Here is a 17,949-nt window from a genome sequence, read left to right as displayed (position 1 = left end):
CTTGAGGTCCTAGCTAGAGCAATAAGACACCAAAGGGAGATCAAGGGGATACAAATTGGAAAAAAAGTCAAACTCTTACTGTTTGCTGATGATATGCTAGTTTACATAAGTGATCCCAAAAATTCTACCAAGAAACTTCTACAACTCATAACCACTTTCAATAATGTAGCAGAATACAAGATTAACTCAAGAAAATCAGTAGCCCTCCTGTATACTGATAATAAAAGGGCTGGGGAAGAAATCAGAGAATTAACACCCTTCACAAGAGCCACAAACCACAAATAGCATAAAATATCTTAGAGTAACTAACCAAACAAGTATGACAAGAACTTTAAATCTTTGAAGAAAGAAATTGAAGAAGACACCAGAAAAATGGAAAGACCTCCCATGCATGCGCTTGGGTAGGCAGAGTTAATATATTAAAAATGGCAATCCTACCGAAAGCAATCTACAGATTCAACGCAATGCCCATCAAAATCCCAGCAAAATTCTTCAAAGACTTCCAAAGAACGGTACTCAACTTCATTTGGGAAAAGCAAAAAACCCAGGATAGCCAAAACAATTCCTGTACAATAAAGGAACTTCTGGAGGCATCACAATTCCTGACTTCAAATTCTACTACAGAGCTACAGTATAGAGGTCTGATCTCCAAAATATACAAAGAACTCAAGAAATCGGACACCAAAATATCACATAATCCGATAAAAAAAAAAAGGAGTACAGACCCAAACAGAGAACTCTCAACAGAGGAATCTAAAATGGCTGAAAGACACTTAAAGAAATGTTCAACACCCTTAGTCATCAGAGAAATGCAAATCAAAACAACTCAGATTCCATCTTACACCTGTAAAAATGGCCAAGATCAAAAATACTGATGATAACTTATACTGGAGAGGTTGTGGGGTAAAGGAAACACTTTTGCATTGCTGGTGGGAATGCAAGCTGGTACAGTCCCTTTGGATGTCAGTGTGGAGATTTCTCAGAAAATTAGGAAACAACCTTCCTCAAGATCAAGTAATATCACTTTTGAGTATATATCCAAAGGATGCTCAATCGTGCCACAAGGACATGTGCTCAACTATGTTCATAGCAGCATTTTTTGTCATAGCCAGAACAGAGAGAGAGAAGAGGGAAAGGGAAAAGGAAGGGAGGCAGAGGCGCGCGCGACACACACACACACACACACACACACACACAGGGGGGGGAGGAGAGAGAGGCGAGAGAGGAGAGGGAGAAAAGAGGAAGGGGAGAAAGAGGAAGGAAAGGAAGGCAGAGGCTGCTTCTTCAGAAGAAGGGGCACAGAGAGAGAAGGGGGAGGGGGGAAAAGAGGAAGTGGGAAAAAGAGGAAGGAAAGGAAGGCAGAGGCTGCTTTTTCAGAAGAAGGAGCACATAGAGAGAAGATGGAGGGGGAAAAGAGGAAGTGGGAAAAGAGGAAGGAAAGGAAGGCAGAGGCTGCTTCTTCAGCAGAAGGGGCACAGAGAGAAGAGGGAGGGGGGAAAAGAGGAAGTGGGAAAAGAGGAAGGAAAGGAAGGCAGAGGCTGCTTCTTCAGAAGGGGCACAGAGAGAGAAGAGGGAGGGGGGAAAAAGAGGAAGGAAAGGAAGGCAGAGGCTGCTTCTTCAGAAGAAGGGGCACAGAGAGAGAAGAGGGAGGGGGGAAAGAGGAAGTGGGAAAAGAGGAAGGAAAGGAAGGCAGAGGCTGCTTCTTCAGAAGGGACAGAGAGAGAAGAGGGAGGGGGAAAGAGAAGGGAGGCAGAGGAGCACGCACATGCGCGCACACAGAGAGAGAGAGAAAAGAGGAAGGGGAAAAAAGAGGGAGACAGAGGCTGCCTCTTCAGAAGAAGGAACAGAAAGAGAGAAAGAAGTTTGCCTTCGGGGAGTTGGCAGTGGAGGGAGCTTTTCCTTAAAGGGAGGACAGAGAGAGAGAGAGAGAGAGAGAGAGAGAGAGAGAGAGAGAGAGAGAGAGAGAACAAACAGAGGAAGGGGAAAAAGAGGAAGGGAGGCAGAGGCTGCCTCTTCAGAGACGAGACAGAGAAAGGGAGAGGAAAGAGAGAAGAGAGAGGGGAAAAAAACCAAGTGGCTCTATCATCAAAATGCCAATACGAAGTAACTTGTATTAATTTCTCTGAGGGATGTAATAGAGTTCCTTAAAAAAAAAAGACACGCCACCATGCCATCATCACCCTCCGCACCTCCTGATTAAAGACACTGTACTGCATAGTGCACCTGACAGATAAGGCCTTTCCACCAGCATCGTGTAACTCACTAATGGCTAGCACACCCGGAGCTGGAATTACTCCAGACACCTAAACCTAGGCTAGAAACAATTTCAGAAAAAAACATAAAAACACAAGGAGAGAAGGGTTGAAGGAACCAGAGCCACATCCCAACATCCCCAACCCTGTCTTTCCTTTCCCTTCACACAGAATGACTAGGGCTACAAAACTTTCATCGGGGAATATCCAACACAAAGAAGAGGCAGGTCTAGCTCCCCCAAGGGCAAATCGACAGACCGGCAGTGCCCTCGCAAGTCCCAGTTACAAGACTTCAATACTGAAGTTTCCTTTTCCTCTAGAAAGTGACAACGCTGGGGCCAGGGCTGAGTGTCAGAACAACTGTGCAGAAGGAGACGACACTCTCACCATCTTCCGTATGCGTTCTTTCTAAACTGCACGAAGCCCAAACGGTCAGAGTTGTATCATATGCAATCCAGCAATCACAATTCTCGGTACTTAGCCCAAACAAATTCCAAACGTATGTTTACCTGCAGTCAGGTATCGTGATGTTTAGAACAACTGTACTCAAAGCAGCCACACTGGGAATCAACGGCATGTTCTGGAGGCAGAGGCAATCAGCTGAGGTACAGCCAGACAACACTGCATCTCTAGAAGGAAACGAGACCTCAAACTGTGAAAATACACGCAAGCACACTAGGCGTGTCTTGTTGGGTTTAAAAAGCAATCTGAAAAGACTACTGCTATTTCATTTTAACTACAAGAAAGTCTGGAAAAGCCAAAAGCACAGGAACAGTAAAATGGTTAGAGAGGGAAGAACAGTCCTGTGTGTCATGATGTTACATGGTGGATACATCATTACATACCTACAAAAACTCAAGAATGCCCAACACCGAAAGTGAACTCTAGTATAAACTGAGAATATGTGTTCAAAGGAGGTTCAGTTCTTTTGTTGTTGTTTTGATTTTTGGAGATAGGGTTTCTGTGTTAAACAGTCCTGACTATCCTGGAACTCACGCTATAGACCAGGCTAGCCCTGAACTCAAGAGATCCACCTGCCTCTGCCTCCTGAGTGCTGAGATTAAAGGCGTGCGCAGCCACCACCTGGCCTGGGGGGGGGGGGGGTTAGTTTTAACAAACTTGTAAGCATGAGCCACAGACAGTGGGGGAGGGTGGGAAAGCTAGCGGAAAAGCTGCACTCTCTGCTCAATTTGCTCTGATCTAAAATCACTATAAAAAACAGAAGAATTTTAGTTGGCTGTGACAGTCATTCACACAACTTGAGCACCCGGAAGAGCTGATGCAGGACCGCCCAAATTCCAAGCAAGCCTGAAACTGTAGAGAAAGTCCCCAATTTCAAACTGAAACAAAAACAACAGTAGCAGGAATCTACATTTTAATTGGATCTAAAGTGAAGAAATTTCAACACAGTACCATAGCCACAGACATTCCAAACAAATCCACATTTCTACATTTGCATTCCAAACAACAAAGTACACCAGGTTGGCCAGGGCGGCTGTGCCTATCGTCCCAGCACTTAAGAGGTGTGGGCAGAGAATCAGGAGTTCAAGATCGTCCTAATGGCACAGCAAGTTCTAGGTCAGCTTGGGCTACTTGAGACCATCTCAAACAACTGAGGTTTAAAAATAACACAACTAACTGCACAGTAGGGAAAATATAGTGTGTCAACCTGTACACTCTGGTTACTAGTGTGTCAACCTGCACACTCTGGTTACTAGTGGGACACACGAGCCAACAAGAGCCAAGACTCTATCATCCAATACGCGTAATGACTACCTCCATACTTGCAGTCTCGGGACCATTTCCATATTAACAAGGGAAATGTTTAGCGGTTTCAGAAAACACAGTTCTTCAGCTCAGACATGCTCAGGCAGATGGTCTGCAGCTTCAGCCTCCTCTGACCTCTGCAGTTGGTTTGGCAGCTCTAGGCTGGGAAATTATCTATTTCTCTGAATAGAAAGTTAGATTAATTCATCCCAGCAGGAATGAAACATAAAAATGATTGCTAAGAAAGGTTAATAGCGTTTATAAATGTTAAAGGGGAAAAAGATACAAACATTAATCAAAACATTTAGGGATCGAATCCATTTTTTTCTTTTTTTAAAGGCAGGGCCCAGGCTGGCCCGGAATGTGCTACATCATGGAGGAGAACCTTGAACCACTGATCCTCCTGCCTCTCCCTGCCAAGTGCTGGGATTACAGTGTATCCAGCCCAGAGCTCCATCTGCAGTAGGCACTCTACCACCTGAGCTAGACCTCTAGTCCTTAAAACAGATACATTTTAAGAAACAGAAAATCCTGTCTTTGTTTTTAATGCTACTTCCAATGTCAAAAACAAGGCATGGAAGGAGGAAGTTCAGCTCAACTTAGTTACAACTTACAGCGGAAGCAGTAGACCAAACCACTAGTACATCATGCTGACCCCTCCCCCAAAGGTCAGCTACTAAATACACTGAGAAGTATAGCCCACAGCAAGGAAGCAACCCAAAAACATTCCCCAAAAGCCCCAAAGCCTCAACCTTACATCCACCAAGACTGCTAGAAGAAAAATGGTGGATTTTGTTTTATCAAGATTTCTCTGAATTGTCAACTCTCTGAGAAACATAAAAACGCCTACCCAGAGAACCTCATGTACACAGCAATAGACATGTTACCAAGCCAGAGGACCATTTTACCAATGAGAACACTACAAGGTAAAGGTTTGATTTTGGGGGGTGGGGGTGGGAACCTAGGGCCTCTACGTACTCTATCAGTGAGCTATACCCAGGCCTTGATTTTTTTTCTAGTTACTTTTATTTTCTATTTTATAGAAATATTCTGTTTGCATCAAATAGTTTAGCATTTTGTTAATCACTGCATTGTATGCACATGCTTGCTCCCTAACTCCCGCAGCAACTATGTGAAGGTAAGGTCTTCAGAGGGTAAAAAAATCATAAGATCTTGTTAAGAGTGAACAAGAGTGGTGGTACATGCCTTTAATCCCAGGCACTCAAGAAGCAGAGGCAGAGGCAGGAGGAGCTCTGTGAGTTCAAGACCAGCCTGGTCTAGAAATCAAGTTCTAGGACAGCCAAGGCTGTAACACAGAGAAACCCTATGGGGGTGGGGGTGGGGGTGGGGTGGGGAATGAGGTTTTAGTTATTCAAAACAATGAGAGAGTTTAAGCAATGTACAGTTTTGGTGGTGAAATCCCAGCACTAGGGAGGTGGAGGCAGAGAATCGTGAGTTGAAAACAGCCTGGTACCTTATGGGAAGAAAAAGGACAACGGCAATAAGTACCAGCAGCCCCACAATCCTAAAAAAAAAAAAACTTAAGTTGGACTTCAGGATGATGCTCCAGGTTAAAAGAAAACAAATTTGCATGGCTATTAATATTTTTTAAAAGATTTTGTAATTTTTTTTTAAAATTTATTTATTTATTATGTATGCAGTGTTCTGCCAGCGTGCATCCCTGCAGCCCAGAAGAGGGCACCAGATCTCCCTACGGATGGTTGTGAGCCACCATGTGGTTGCTGGGAACCGAACTCAGGACCTCTGGAAGAGCAGCCAGTGCTCTTAACCTCTGAGCCACCTTTCCAGCCCCCTGTAATTTTTGTTTTTTATATGGATGTGTGATGTCTACAATATAGGTGCACACCATGTAGGTACCTGGTACCCACAGGGGCCAGAAGATCTAATCCCCTGAACCTAGAGTTCCACCCCATGTGGATGGCCAGCACTCAAGCAAGAGCTCTTAACTGCAGAAGCATCTCTCCAGTACCCCAAGGACCAACACAGCCCAATTCTCAGCTCCCCTTCTGTCACATCAATATACAACTACTTATCAGCACACTAAAGAGATTCTATAAATAAAAGACACTGGGACCCTTGTGATCTAAGATTTCTAAGCATTGAAACTTAATTTAACAATATATGAAGTGTCCAATATACTATTTTCACAGCCACGTGGCATACACCTTTATCTTAGCACTTGGGAGAGAGAAGGATCTCTGGTCTTCCTAGTGAACTGTAGGACAGTGAGATCCTGTCTTAAAAAGAAATAAAGGAAGGAAGAGAGGAAGGGAGGGAGGGAGGGAGAGAGGGAGGGAGGGAGGGAGGGAGGGAGGGAGGAGGGAAAACACTATCTCTGTAAGTAAATACTTCGGGGACAATTTGCTTCCCTCTTTTTTTTTTTTTTGTTGTTTTTTTTTGCTTTTTCGAGACAAGGTTTCTCTGTGGCTTTGGAGCCTGTCCTGGAACTAGCTCTATTTTCTGAGACAGTCTCACCACGTTATCTCTAGCTGGCTTCAAACTCACAGGTGTGTACACCTGCCTCTGTCTCCCGGTGCTGGGATTAAAGGTGTGCTCCATGACTTCTTGGCTTAGTCCCTGTTTTATCATGCCCCCAAGTATCTTATTATGATCACAAGACCTGGCTGGTATATATTTTTTAAACAGGTCAAGTCTAAAGGGCACTTAGCACTTCAAAGCAAAATCTTATCTACTACAAGGAAGCCAAATGGACCCCAAGACCAAAGTAACCAAGTGCAAATGGCTTTGGGATCTGTAGACAGTGTAAATTCTTCCGATTTTTTCTAATCCATCAACTGTCTATGTGTGTGTCATTCTCTCTCTCTCTCTCTCTCTCTCTCTCTCTCTCTCTCTCTCTCTCTCACACACACACACACACACACACACCCTTATATAAGATACATTCACATACTTATTACCAGAAATGCAGCCACCTCACATAAACCTCTAAACCACATATCAGCTCCAGTTCAGTCATGACTACTCTGAAAGACACCTATCATTTACACCGTTACTTCCTTCTGGTACAGTATATGTCAACAGTTTCAACAGGAATGCACACTGACAAAGTTTAAAACATTTCCCTGACCAGGTACAGTGGTTAATGCCTTTAATGCCAGCACTCAGGGGCTCTCAGGGAGGATACCTACAAATCTGAAGGCAACCTCCCTCCAGGCCATAACACCACTCTTAATTCCAAAACTTAAATTAAAAAAAAATGAAAATAACAACAACAAAAAGAAAAAAGGAAAAGGAAAAGAAAAGGAAAAGCACAGGATAGGGGTACAAAGCCTTCTTAAATAACTTTAAAGGATACTCTCGGCCATCGCTGCTACGTCCAGTTTGTCGATATCAGGTGAGCCAGGGCAACATTTCTTGAATTCTTTTCGAAGATCAAAAAAGGAATAGAAGCATTCAGGTAGTAATACATTCTGAGGGAGGAGAAGGCAGATGCTGTTACCGAGGTGAATCTGGTGCACATTTCTCTAATAACTAGGAACCTATGAATGGAATATTGTGCAATTTACCACAATTTTTAGAAATATAAAATTCAATGTGGAATGGCTCTATTTTTTAATGCTTGGTCACGATACACTAGATCCCGCAGCAATTTCATAAAGTCATCTCGTTGTAATGAAACAGATAACAATGTTTTTGTTTCACTGTGTCTTCTAATCACACCATTTTTGTTTTCTGCTTGTTTTGTTTTTGAGACAGGGTTTCCTCTGTGTAGCCTTGCTTGTCTTGGAACTCGCTCTGTAGACCAGGCTGGCCTCGAATCCAGAGGTCCTCTAGCCTCTGTCTCCCGAGTGCTGGGATTAAAGGTGTGCACCACCACTCGGCATCAAGCCTTTTTTTAATTTTATTTTAATTTAGTCTTGTGTATCTATGCAGAGCTGCCTGCATGCACACCAGATGTGTGCGGGTCTCATGAAGCCAGAAGAGGTTGTCAGAACCTCTGGGACAGGAGCCCAGATGTGAGGGCAGGAAACTGAACAGATCCTCTGCTAAGTGCCGAGCCACTCCTCACCCCATCAAACCCTTTCTGAAGCTATTATATATGTGCAACATTGGGTTGTTGTATTTCAGGTTGTAAAACACTTTTTCCAGTTGTTATCATTTTAGACCGTCTGTGGTTTTAGGTATCAGTTTTTACACAGATAAATTTAGTCTACGATTAACTGGTAAGATCTGTTGAGTCCCAGTAATATGCATATTTGTTATTATACAAGCTAGGAATAGTGAAGTCCCTATACTTTGCAAAAGATTACTTTTGACCCAAATTATAGTTCCATATCCGTTTTTGCCCATTGTTCTGGCTTTACCTGAGAATTTGAATTGGATTTTAAACTATGCATCACAAAGGCTGATGGGGGCTCAGCGGTTAAACACCTGTTCAATTCCCAGAGCTCACAAGGTGACTCACAATCACCTGTCACTTCAGGCCCGGGGATCTGACACTCTCTTCTGACCTCCACAGGCATGCATGCACACGGCACACATGATCCGTACAGGCAAAACATACAAAAAATAAAATAAATCTTAAACAAGCAAACAAACCACAAGCTGCTCAGGTGGCTCAGAGAGAAAAATGCCTAAACCCAATGGCTTGATTTTGATCCCTGAGACCCACATCAGAGTGGAGGGAGAGAATGGACTCCAAAGTATCTATCCCCTGACCTCAGTGTGAGAAATGTGGTGTACCAGCACCGCATGTGCATGCACGCTCACACTCATACACACCGTTTCTGGATAAAACTAACTTCTTACAAGGAAGAATTGAGATTCCCCCCCCCCCCCTTTACATTATGTGCTGCGTGGAGCAACACACTTGCCATGAACGTGGAGGTCAGAGCTACTAGGAAAAATCAGGATTTTTCCTTCTACCATGCGGGTCGAGGGGCTGAACTCTATTCAGCTTGGAGGCAAACATCTTTATGTGCTGAGCCACCTCTAGCCCTAGAGGTTTTTAACTTCATAATTGTTAATGTTCATAAATTTGAAATTCCCATTTACTTTTCTTTTAAAAAATACATGATTTTTAAAAAAGCTTAAAAATTTTTATATGTGTAAGTATTTTGCCTTCATGTGTATGTACACCATGAGTAAGTCTGTTGCCCACAGCAGTTATAAGCAGGCTTTGGATCCCTTGGAACTGGAGTTACAGATGGTTATGAGCCACCATGTGGAACCAAAGCCAGGTCCTTCTCAAGAGCAAGTGCTCTAACTGCTGGGCCATCTATCTCTCCAGCCAGGAAATACTAAATATATAATAACATCTCTAGTGGATTCTACTCATTTTGATCTCCTTATACTGTATTTGAAATCAGCATCATTGGTTTGAAGAACTACATGAAGCATGAATCTTCCCAACAGCCTTATGGTCATGAAAATCTACAGCACTAACTCACCCAACAGAAAACATCAGTTTAAATCACTATTCCCATTTGAAAGACTTAGCATTTTATTTAGTGTTTATAAATGTATTGACATTACACTAAGTCATAAAGCAAAGTAAACAAGTTCGTATAGTATAAATGCTATTGCAAAAATAATGCTTCCACCCCACAGTATTCAATATATATTATATATTTTATATATAATTTATATATAATACTCTAATGTTAGGGAAATTTTTCACCTATTGTTTTCTGTGCAGCAAACTTACTTTCTCTACAAGTTTTCTCCCCTTCAAAGCAAGCCATCTAAAAAAACAAGAAACTGGGGTAGGGGGGCAGGGGACAGTGCCCCTGACCTGGAACCTGGCACCTGACCGTCCCCCAAAACACTGAAAGGCTAGCCTGGGCTATAACCATCTCAAAAAATTGGGAGAGGTTAAACTATTGTAAAAAGTTTTTTGCCTCTAGGCCCTCTGTCTATGACTTGGGGGTTGGAGGGGAAGCCTCCTTTGTACTTCGAGTTCATGACATGGTTACTGGTAGACCATTCCAGAACATCAACCAGCTACTAAGATTCCTATAAAGGACTGATCACCTTCAAGGTGGAGGACCTGGGGCTTCTTCTGCAGACTTTCAAGCCATTATACATTTAACTAACTTACTAGCTTTTTCTGCTTCAGAGAATGAAGACAACGGAGTCTGGGCTAACTGTATCTGCCCGCGTCTCTGTCAATCTACCAACCTTCTTAGCCTCACACAATCTTTCCAGCCTCAGTGCCAGCCCTTCTGCGGTGCAGCCACAGCTAACCTCAAACTGTTAAGAGAAACGACATCAGCACAAATCAGCTACACTGGGCCAGTTGTCTATGCTCTTCACTGTCCTGTCAAAAACACTCTTCCCAGCGAGAGAAACGGGAGATCCAGGGTAAGACTAGTTTTGCTTATTGCATGGTCTTCTCCACATTGAGAAAAGGCAGTAAAGGTAACCCTACTGAGAGAAGATTTCAGTGCATCCTCAATCCCAGCACACAGACGAGGCAGGAGTGCCTGGACTTTGAAGCTACCCTGGACTCCAGAGCCAGACTGTCTCAAAAAAAAAAAAAAATCCACCCATTTACAAAAACAAACAAAACCTTTAAAATTTGGTTTTCAACACTTCAAATCAAAGGGAGTGTTCTAAAATATTGTTTATGTTGGTAATCATTATCTAAACAGCCCTAAATAAAAGTATTTAGAAGTTTAGAAGGTTTTTGATTCTCTTTCATGGATAAAGCATTTCACACAAGAAAATTACCTCAAGGCAGTAAAATACCAGTCTTTTCTACTGTAAGTGACAAAAATTCAAACCTTATATTAGCTTTGGAAAATGCAGTGTCAAGCTGAATACATAACAAAGATGTTTTAATCACTGATAGATACCTATAAAATTACTCCAATCCTAGACATCTCCATGAAAATTACATGAGTTTTTCAATCGTGATAAAATATACATAATGTTAAATCTACCGTGTTACCCTTGTTCACTACAGTTTTATCACCTGCTTGCAAGTACAGCAGCATCAAGTTCAGGCCACTTTGAGACTTTCACCACCATCCTTTTGATTCAAAACATGTTTACATCTCCAAAACGGAAAGCTGCACCATTAGACATAAGTCCCGGTCTGCCCTTCTTTAAAAGTATAATAATCTGGATGATGTTTTAAAAAGCCTCCAGACAACCCCCAAAGTACAGCTGTTTTTCCAGGAGCCGGAATAAACATATTTGAATAAACCACATGGTTTGTTCGTTTGTTTTCAGATTCTCCAAGTCACCCCCGCTGAGAACATCCACTTCTCCAGAAGCCAGCACTCTTACCTTCTTGGAAGCCTCGGGATGTAGGATCTGCCTGACATGAAGCTGCCCGTCAGTACACAAACAGAAGGAAGTGCCTACCCCAATGTTCAGCTCATTGCTCACTGACTGGTTAAACTGCAAGAACCAAGAACACGGGAGGAGGGCAACGAAAGCAAAATTTACAAACACGTCAAAGGGGCCCAACTTGAAGATAATCAGAGAAAAATCGTCCTGAGGACTCTGAGGCCAGACGCGGGGATTATCACAACCCCCCACCCCCAACCTGTCACTTTGTCCTAGGCAAGGATGCTTTTCCAACCAATCTGCAGCTTTTCCGCTGGGGAGAAGGGGGTTTCACTAACCAGCAACCCTTATATTCAGAATGAGCCTATCCGAGGTCTCTTTTCACAGTTTGCCTCCAGATTACATCATTCAACGGGGCTGCCTTTTAAATGTTGGGATGTTCCAGCTTTAAATCACCCACTTCCGATACGCACGCGGGGGGGGGGTACTGAATAAGCAGAACGCTGTAAGGCGGGTAACACTTTCTTAGAAAATACTGTAGAAATAACTTCCTCCTTTAATAGGAGACTCCTGCGCTACGGCAGAGGCTGGGAGAGCGCAGAACACAGCGCTGCACAGGTGTTGAGACTCGCCCTATCCAGGTTTCTAGCAACCGTCAGCATGCACAGCAGCCAGTTTTTAGGTCACCTCAATTCCTACAGGGGATCCCGCCAGCTCCACGGTGACCCAACAGGCAGGCCCACAGGTCCGTACTTGCAACCCCTCCCTAGGATCCCAATCAAGGCACTAAAGAAGCAATGAGGAAGCCGAGCCTTTGGAAATTAAGACTTGAGGCTGAAATCAGGCGGGCGCTCAGGAGCTAGAAGTAGCTCGGGATGACGGGTGCACGGATGGTCTGCTCTTCTACGTGCCTGGGCTGCAGACCCAGACCCACTAGGGACTGCACTTGGGCTTGCGGGACCTAGGATTCAAACTTCGCCGGAGGAAAACGCGACTGATACTCCCGCCCAAAGAACTACGCAGGAGTCCTGCGAATTTCTATCCCTTTCTATCCCAAGACCCGGGGGGCCAGGAAGAAGCACAGCAGCCCCCCTCCAGAGCCCCTCCCCGCCCTCAGGCCGGACGCCCACACACAAGGCTGGGAGTCTCGCCACCCCGCCCCAGAAACAAGCGGAGACCGCTCCACGAGGGCGTGGAGTCACAGGGCTGGGTCGGGTCTGGGGGCCGCGGAAATGGGGGTGGACGGCGTGGCCCGGCCCAAACTGTCACCTGTCGGAGGGCTTGGTCCAGCTGCGGCGCGGAAGACAGGCTTTCGGCGTCAATTTTAGTTTCTTCTTTACAATCCTCCGTCAGTTCCAACTGATCCGGTCTAACTAGTACTTCGTGCAACTGTCCCACCTTGGGGGGTGAAGGGTGGAGAATAAGGGGTCAGTTCCCCCTTTTCAATTTGGAAATTTTTCCTCCTCCCCGCCTTCCCCCGGGCGGCTCGAGGCTTTCCAGGTACCCAGCAGCAGAATCAAGGCTCCCTGGACGGCCAGGGAGGGATCTGGTCTCGGCTCCCCCGCCCCACCCCCACCCTACCCGGATCAAGTCGCCGAGGCCCTAGAAGGGACCCCAGCGCCCCAAGAACCACAGCCTGGCCCAGGCGTCCCACGACCCCCAGAGAACGTGGCTCGGCAGCGCGGGCCTCTCTACCTAGGTCAGGTTTCGGAAGACTGAAATGGCCCCAAGGTGGTTTAGTCAAAAGGTTTGCTTTACTATGGATTCTCTAGGCCTCGGGGCCCCGCTTCATAAGCGTGCAAACAAAAAAGAAAAAAAAAGCCCTCTATCTCCTCTCTAACTTCTACGATAAAGTTCTTGCCCCACGCCTCGTTTGGACCAGAACGTTGTGCAGTACCTTCTTGTTGGCCAAATCCACGACTTTCCATAACAGCAGGATCAGTTCCTTCTCATCTGAACCCAGCTTGGCTCCGGTGGCCCCAGCAGTGATCCCAAAAAGCACCACCAAGTAATCCGGAGACGCCGTCATGACGATAGGTGGGGAGGGGGAGGAGGGGGTTCAGGAGGTGGCGAGGTGGGGTTGGAAGTGAGAACGAGAAAACCTGTGCTAAAAGCCTCTTCCAAGAGAAAAAGAAAGCGCCCACCCCCCTCCTCGCGGCCGCCAGGGCAAAAGGCGGTAACCAACCACCCAAGCCCACACCTGGCCGGCGCTCCACACCCAGGGCAGGAAGGGGGGTGGAAGGAGGGAGCAGCAGGCCTGCCCTTTCTGTATCCAATTGCTGGTGCGTCTATGAAAAAAAGCCGAGGAGCCCAGCTGCACCCCAGGGAGGCGCGAGCAATGGCTGAAAGCCTTTCTGTGTTGGGATGTGGCTCTACCTGCCCGCCCCTTTCCCCCTCCCCCACGTGGTGCAGGTAAGAGACACCTGGAGGCGCCCGCCCATTGGCTCCTTCAAACCACGACGTGGCAGCGGTGGGGGGGGTTGGAGGGGGAGGGCGAGAAGGGGGCGGGAGACAAAGGCTGGATGAATGGGGTGGCCGGGGCTGGAGAGGAGGAGGGGAGGGGGCGGGGAAGAGCGAGTTGTCACCCTCGGGGTAGCCAAGGCCAGACCGGGAAAGGGGTAGGGGGCCTAGGGCCCGCGACGGCGGGGAAAGGGCCCCCGCTCGAGGGAACGGAGAGGTGAGGGAGCTGGAGGGAAGCCTTGGCGGTGGGGTTAGGAGCTGAAGGGTCGCGCGAAAGGCCAAGGCGCCGGGAGGCCAAAGGAGGCTAGAGGTGAGGCCCTGGGCGCGGCGCCTGGGAGGGACCGGCCTACGGCCGCCCGGGTAGGTGGTGCGGGCAATTGCGGAACTCGGGGACAGCCGCCCCTGAGCCCAGCACACCTCGAAGTACAAACAGCGGGAGGGTCAAGTCCTGCGGGCCCTGTCCGTCGACCCGGAGCGGGAGCTGGCGTTCGCTCTCCACCCCGGGGCGACGAGCCACCCCCAAACCCCCAGCCGCAGAACCCGACGCCCGGCTAACTAGGCAGGTCCCGGGGCGCAACCACAGTGCTCACAGCAGCCAGGGGACCCCGGGAGGAAGGACCCTGCAGCCCCTTCTCTATCATACACTTTGTTATGTCGGCTGCTAGTTTGAGGCCGGAACGCCCTCCAGGATCGGAGCACTTTTAACTGTGATTTCCTTTGGATACAAAATAAAATGTACCTGCCTGCCGGCCTCAAAAAGACCTCCGTGAATCCGGCCAAACAAGCTTTTTTGTTAAAGTTCTTGCCCTGTCCTCACGCCCTCCACCCGTCTCTTGAATTTGCTCTGGGAGTGTGACTTGACTAAGGTCTCAAGCTCAGCGTGCGCCCACAGACTCTTGCGCCACCGCCAACTCCACCCCCAGCCCCAGCCCCAGCCTTAAGCCACCAAGGGGCAAGGAAGGTCATGTTGACATTTTAGAAAAGCGCTAGAGGTGTAGTTCCCTCGAGTTTTCTCTTTCAACCCGGTCTATTCTTGGGAAATATTACTAGTTTAGTGGCAGGTAAGCGGCCCCGAGTATTCTTGGTGTGAAACGCGGCCGCCACACCCTTACAACCCCTGGAACCCGTCGGTACTCTCCCAGGGATGTTTGTTAGTGGAAGCCTAGACTCCGGGGAGTAAGGGAGGGGAGTCGGAGGCCGGCGATGCGCCTTTCCCTGTAAGATGGGGTGCGGCGGGAGGCGGATGGCAGGCGGAGCAGGTGGCTGCGGCGTCCGGGAGAGCGGGTGGAGGCCTGGCTCGCCCTCCGCCCCCGAGAGGGCGCTGGTACCACCTGGGTCCCCGGCTGCCTCTCCGGGGCTTCAAGGACGCCTCGCAGCCCCGCCCTAGCCCCGGAGTCCCCGGAGCCAACCTCCTCCTTAGGAGTCGCGGGGGCTGGGACTGGGCGGGGGATCTGGAAAAACCACCCAGATTGCATTGCAGTGGGCGAGGCTACCTGGAGTAGCCGGTTCCCCGAGCCGCGTCGCCCCGGGGCTCTCCAGAATGAATTTCTCTCCTGCTCAGCTCTGTCGAGAGAGGCAACACCTGGCAGAGGCGCGGGCCTCGGCAGGACCGACCGCTCAGCACACCAGGCTGGGAGGCCCGACGTCAGGTGAGCATGGTGCAGAGAAAGTGATTACAGCCGCACCTGAAGACACTACTGTGGAGTTTGGATTCGTCGTTTGTAGAACGAGTTTCGACGAACTGAAGACTTAAAGTCAGCGCTTTCACTAGGAGAAGCGGCAGTAGGAAAACTAGAGGCACGAATCTCATAGCTGCCCCTTTTTGCAGAGACCTTCCATTCCCCACTTATGAAAGCTGGATTCTCTGTTTCTAACATTAAACAATAACTTAGGTTAACTTGTCCAACTGATTTACCTTAACAGGGGTTTTGTTCTTGAATAAATTCTCAGGCCTTCTAACAGCCCGGTACGTACGCTCCACTCAACAAATATTTATTTTTTTAATAAATATTTATTAATTTGAATGAAAAGGAAGACATTTTTGCTCCTAGGTGTGGGGAAAGGACAAGGGTTTTGTTGTTTTGTTTTCTGCAGCTATGAGGGAGAGCATAGCGGGAGGCGTCCGGAGCGGTCCATGACTCTAAGCCAGGCCACGTGAGGAGAGTGGAGAGAGGGAAACTTGGAGCAGCGACGAAGATGCCAAAGGGGACCAAAAAAGGATAGACGTAGCCAAAATGACTGGATTAGATGGAGAAGAGCTTCTAAGAAAAGGGCAGTACCGCCAGTCCCTGGGTAGAGGACGGGGGGGAGGGGGGGGATGACAGCCGGGAGGACCTGCCTGCTTGCTTCCTACATCGTCTTGGATATGTTAATATCGTCTCAGCCATTCAGCTGGGATTTGAGACAGAACATCCCAACCTTTGGGTCGTTGTGGCTGAAATCCGGGCGTTGTCAGGGACCCTGGAAAGCTGAAATTACTACCTAGGCCGGAAAGAGAAAGGGGTGCAGACTGTTCCCCCACTGTTTCTGCCCAGGTTCTGCAGGTCACCTGGAGCTGACTGGCTGGATCACCTAGGGCTAGAGCTGCTTTGGGGTCTGTCTAGGATGCAGATTCCGAAGGGACCCCTGGGGCCGGCACGTTGTTGCTGTTGACTTGAAACCTGCCGGGACAGAGACTAGGGAGAGAAGGCAAAGTTAGGGAGTTTGGGGACATTTTGATCTTGGGTGTACACTTGAAACTTTCCCGCCCATGGCCCTGGTTAGGGGAGGGAAATCTCAAGAACCAGGAAAGCGGGGAGAGACCCCCACCCTCAGGCAGGTGGGAAACCAGCCTGTTGATTGACAGGGGTATTTACCTGGAGTTCGTTTGACCCGTGAGAGACTGATGACTCTCTGAAGCTTACATGAATTTGTTTTTGTTTTTCCCTGTGTAATATTTTTTGCAATAGCCTTGGCTATCCTGGAACTCCCTTTGGAGATCAGGCTGGCCTCGAACTCTGGCGTTCAGGGGTTAAGGGCTTGAGCCACCACCACCTGGCATGGATTTTTTAAGTTTAGAGGTGTTTTCAGCACAGAGAAAAGCATTTTAAAGTCTATATTTAGAAGATAACCAAAGGAGATTTACAGTTTTGAGCTTGTGACTATAATAGTAACAATTCTTTGCCAGGGATTAATATTTATCAGAACTTCGTTGATTAATGTTAAAACTCTGGAGTCTTAGGTTTTTGTTTGTTTTGTTTTTCGAGAAAGGGTTTCTCTGTGTAACCTTGGCTGTCCTGGAACTTGGAGATCTGCCTGACACTCATTTTTATATACCTTAAATCACTTTCGTAGACCTTTATGACTTGTATTATGCATCTTAAAACACTTTTTTAGACCCTCACAACTTAAGGTTTCATATCCTCAGACTTTTGCCTCTTGTATTTATATACCTTAGAGCACGTTTCTTAGACCCTCAAAACTTGCATACCCTTTAAAAAAAAAAAGACTTATTTTATGTGCGTTTGTATTGCCTTCATGTATGTGTGTGTGATGGTATCAGATCTCCTGGAACTGGAATTACAGACAATTGTGAACTCCGTGTAGGTGCTGGGACTTAAACCAGAGCCCACTGGAAGAGTAGTCAGTGCTCTTAACAGCTAAGACATCTCTCCAGCCCTAAACATTTTTGTTTTGTTGTTTTGTATTTTTTTTTTTGAGACAGAACTTTTTTGTATAGCCCTGGCTGTCTTGGAATGCACTGTGCGTGTAGACCAGGCTGCCAGGCTGGCCTCCAATTCAGAGATCCGCCTGCCTCTGCCTTCCAAGTGTTGGGATTGAAGGCGTGCACCACCACCTCCCAGCTCTTTTTTTTTAATTATTATTAATTCAGCCATTTACCAGGGGACACTGGTGATTGATTGCTGATTAATCAGTTTTGATATGTTAATAGACACCTCAGCCATTCGCCCCAAGTTTGAGACCTAACTGTAATAACGCACCCAAATTTGCAGCTTTGTCTTATGATCTAGATGTTAATTCATCACTGTAAATATGAGACTCTCAGCTGACAGTCTACAAAAACAATCCCCCATCCCGTCCCATCCCTACATATCCCTGCCCCCAACCAGGCTTTCTGTGTAGCCCTGGCTATTCAGAAACCCGAATTATAAACCAGATGACCTCAAACTGAGAGATCATCTACCTCTGCCTG

The 17,949-nt window shown here is 47.0% G+C and overlaps 1 protein-coding gene across 5 annotated transcripts in view; it reads right to left on the bottom strand.

The window, feature by feature from the left end:
• Esrp1 (epithelial splicing regulatory protein 1) overlaps positions 1 to 13,641 on the bottom strand; it is a 55,997-nt gene extending 42,356 nt beyond the window's left edge. For 3 of the 5 annotated variants that reach the window (XM_075966968.1, XM_075966970.1, XM_075966969.1), the window contains exons 1-4: positions 13,195 to 13,641; positions 12,567 to 12,695; positions 11,295 to 11,408; positions 7,357 to 7,471 (exon numbers count right to left, since the gene is read on the bottom strand). In XM_075966968.1, coding sequence (XP_075823083.1) covers positions 7,357 to 7,471; positions 11,295 to 11,408; positions 12,567 to 12,695; positions 13,195 to 13,326 — 490 coding nt within the window. In that variant the 5' untranslated portion in view covers positions 13,327 to 13,641. The remainder of the gene's footprint in view (positions 1 to 7,356; positions 7,472 to 11,294; positions 11,409 to 12,566; positions 12,696 to 13,194) is intronic. The other 2 variants (XM_075966972.1, XM_075966973.1) reach the window with 1 other exon arrangement.
• Positions 13,642 to 17,949: the final 4,308 nt, after the last annotated feature.

The sequence above is a fragment of the Microtus pennsylvanicus genome, chromosome 3 (genome assembly GCF_037038515.1).
Source record: "Microtus pennsylvanicus isolate mMicPen1 chromosome 3, mMicPen1.hap1, whole genome shotgun sequence".
NCBI classification, from domain to species: Eukaryota; Metazoa; Chordata; class Mammalia; order Rodentia; family Cricetidae; genus Microtus; species Microtus pennsylvanicus.
This window is presented reverse-complemented; position numbering and strand designations above follow the sequence as displayed.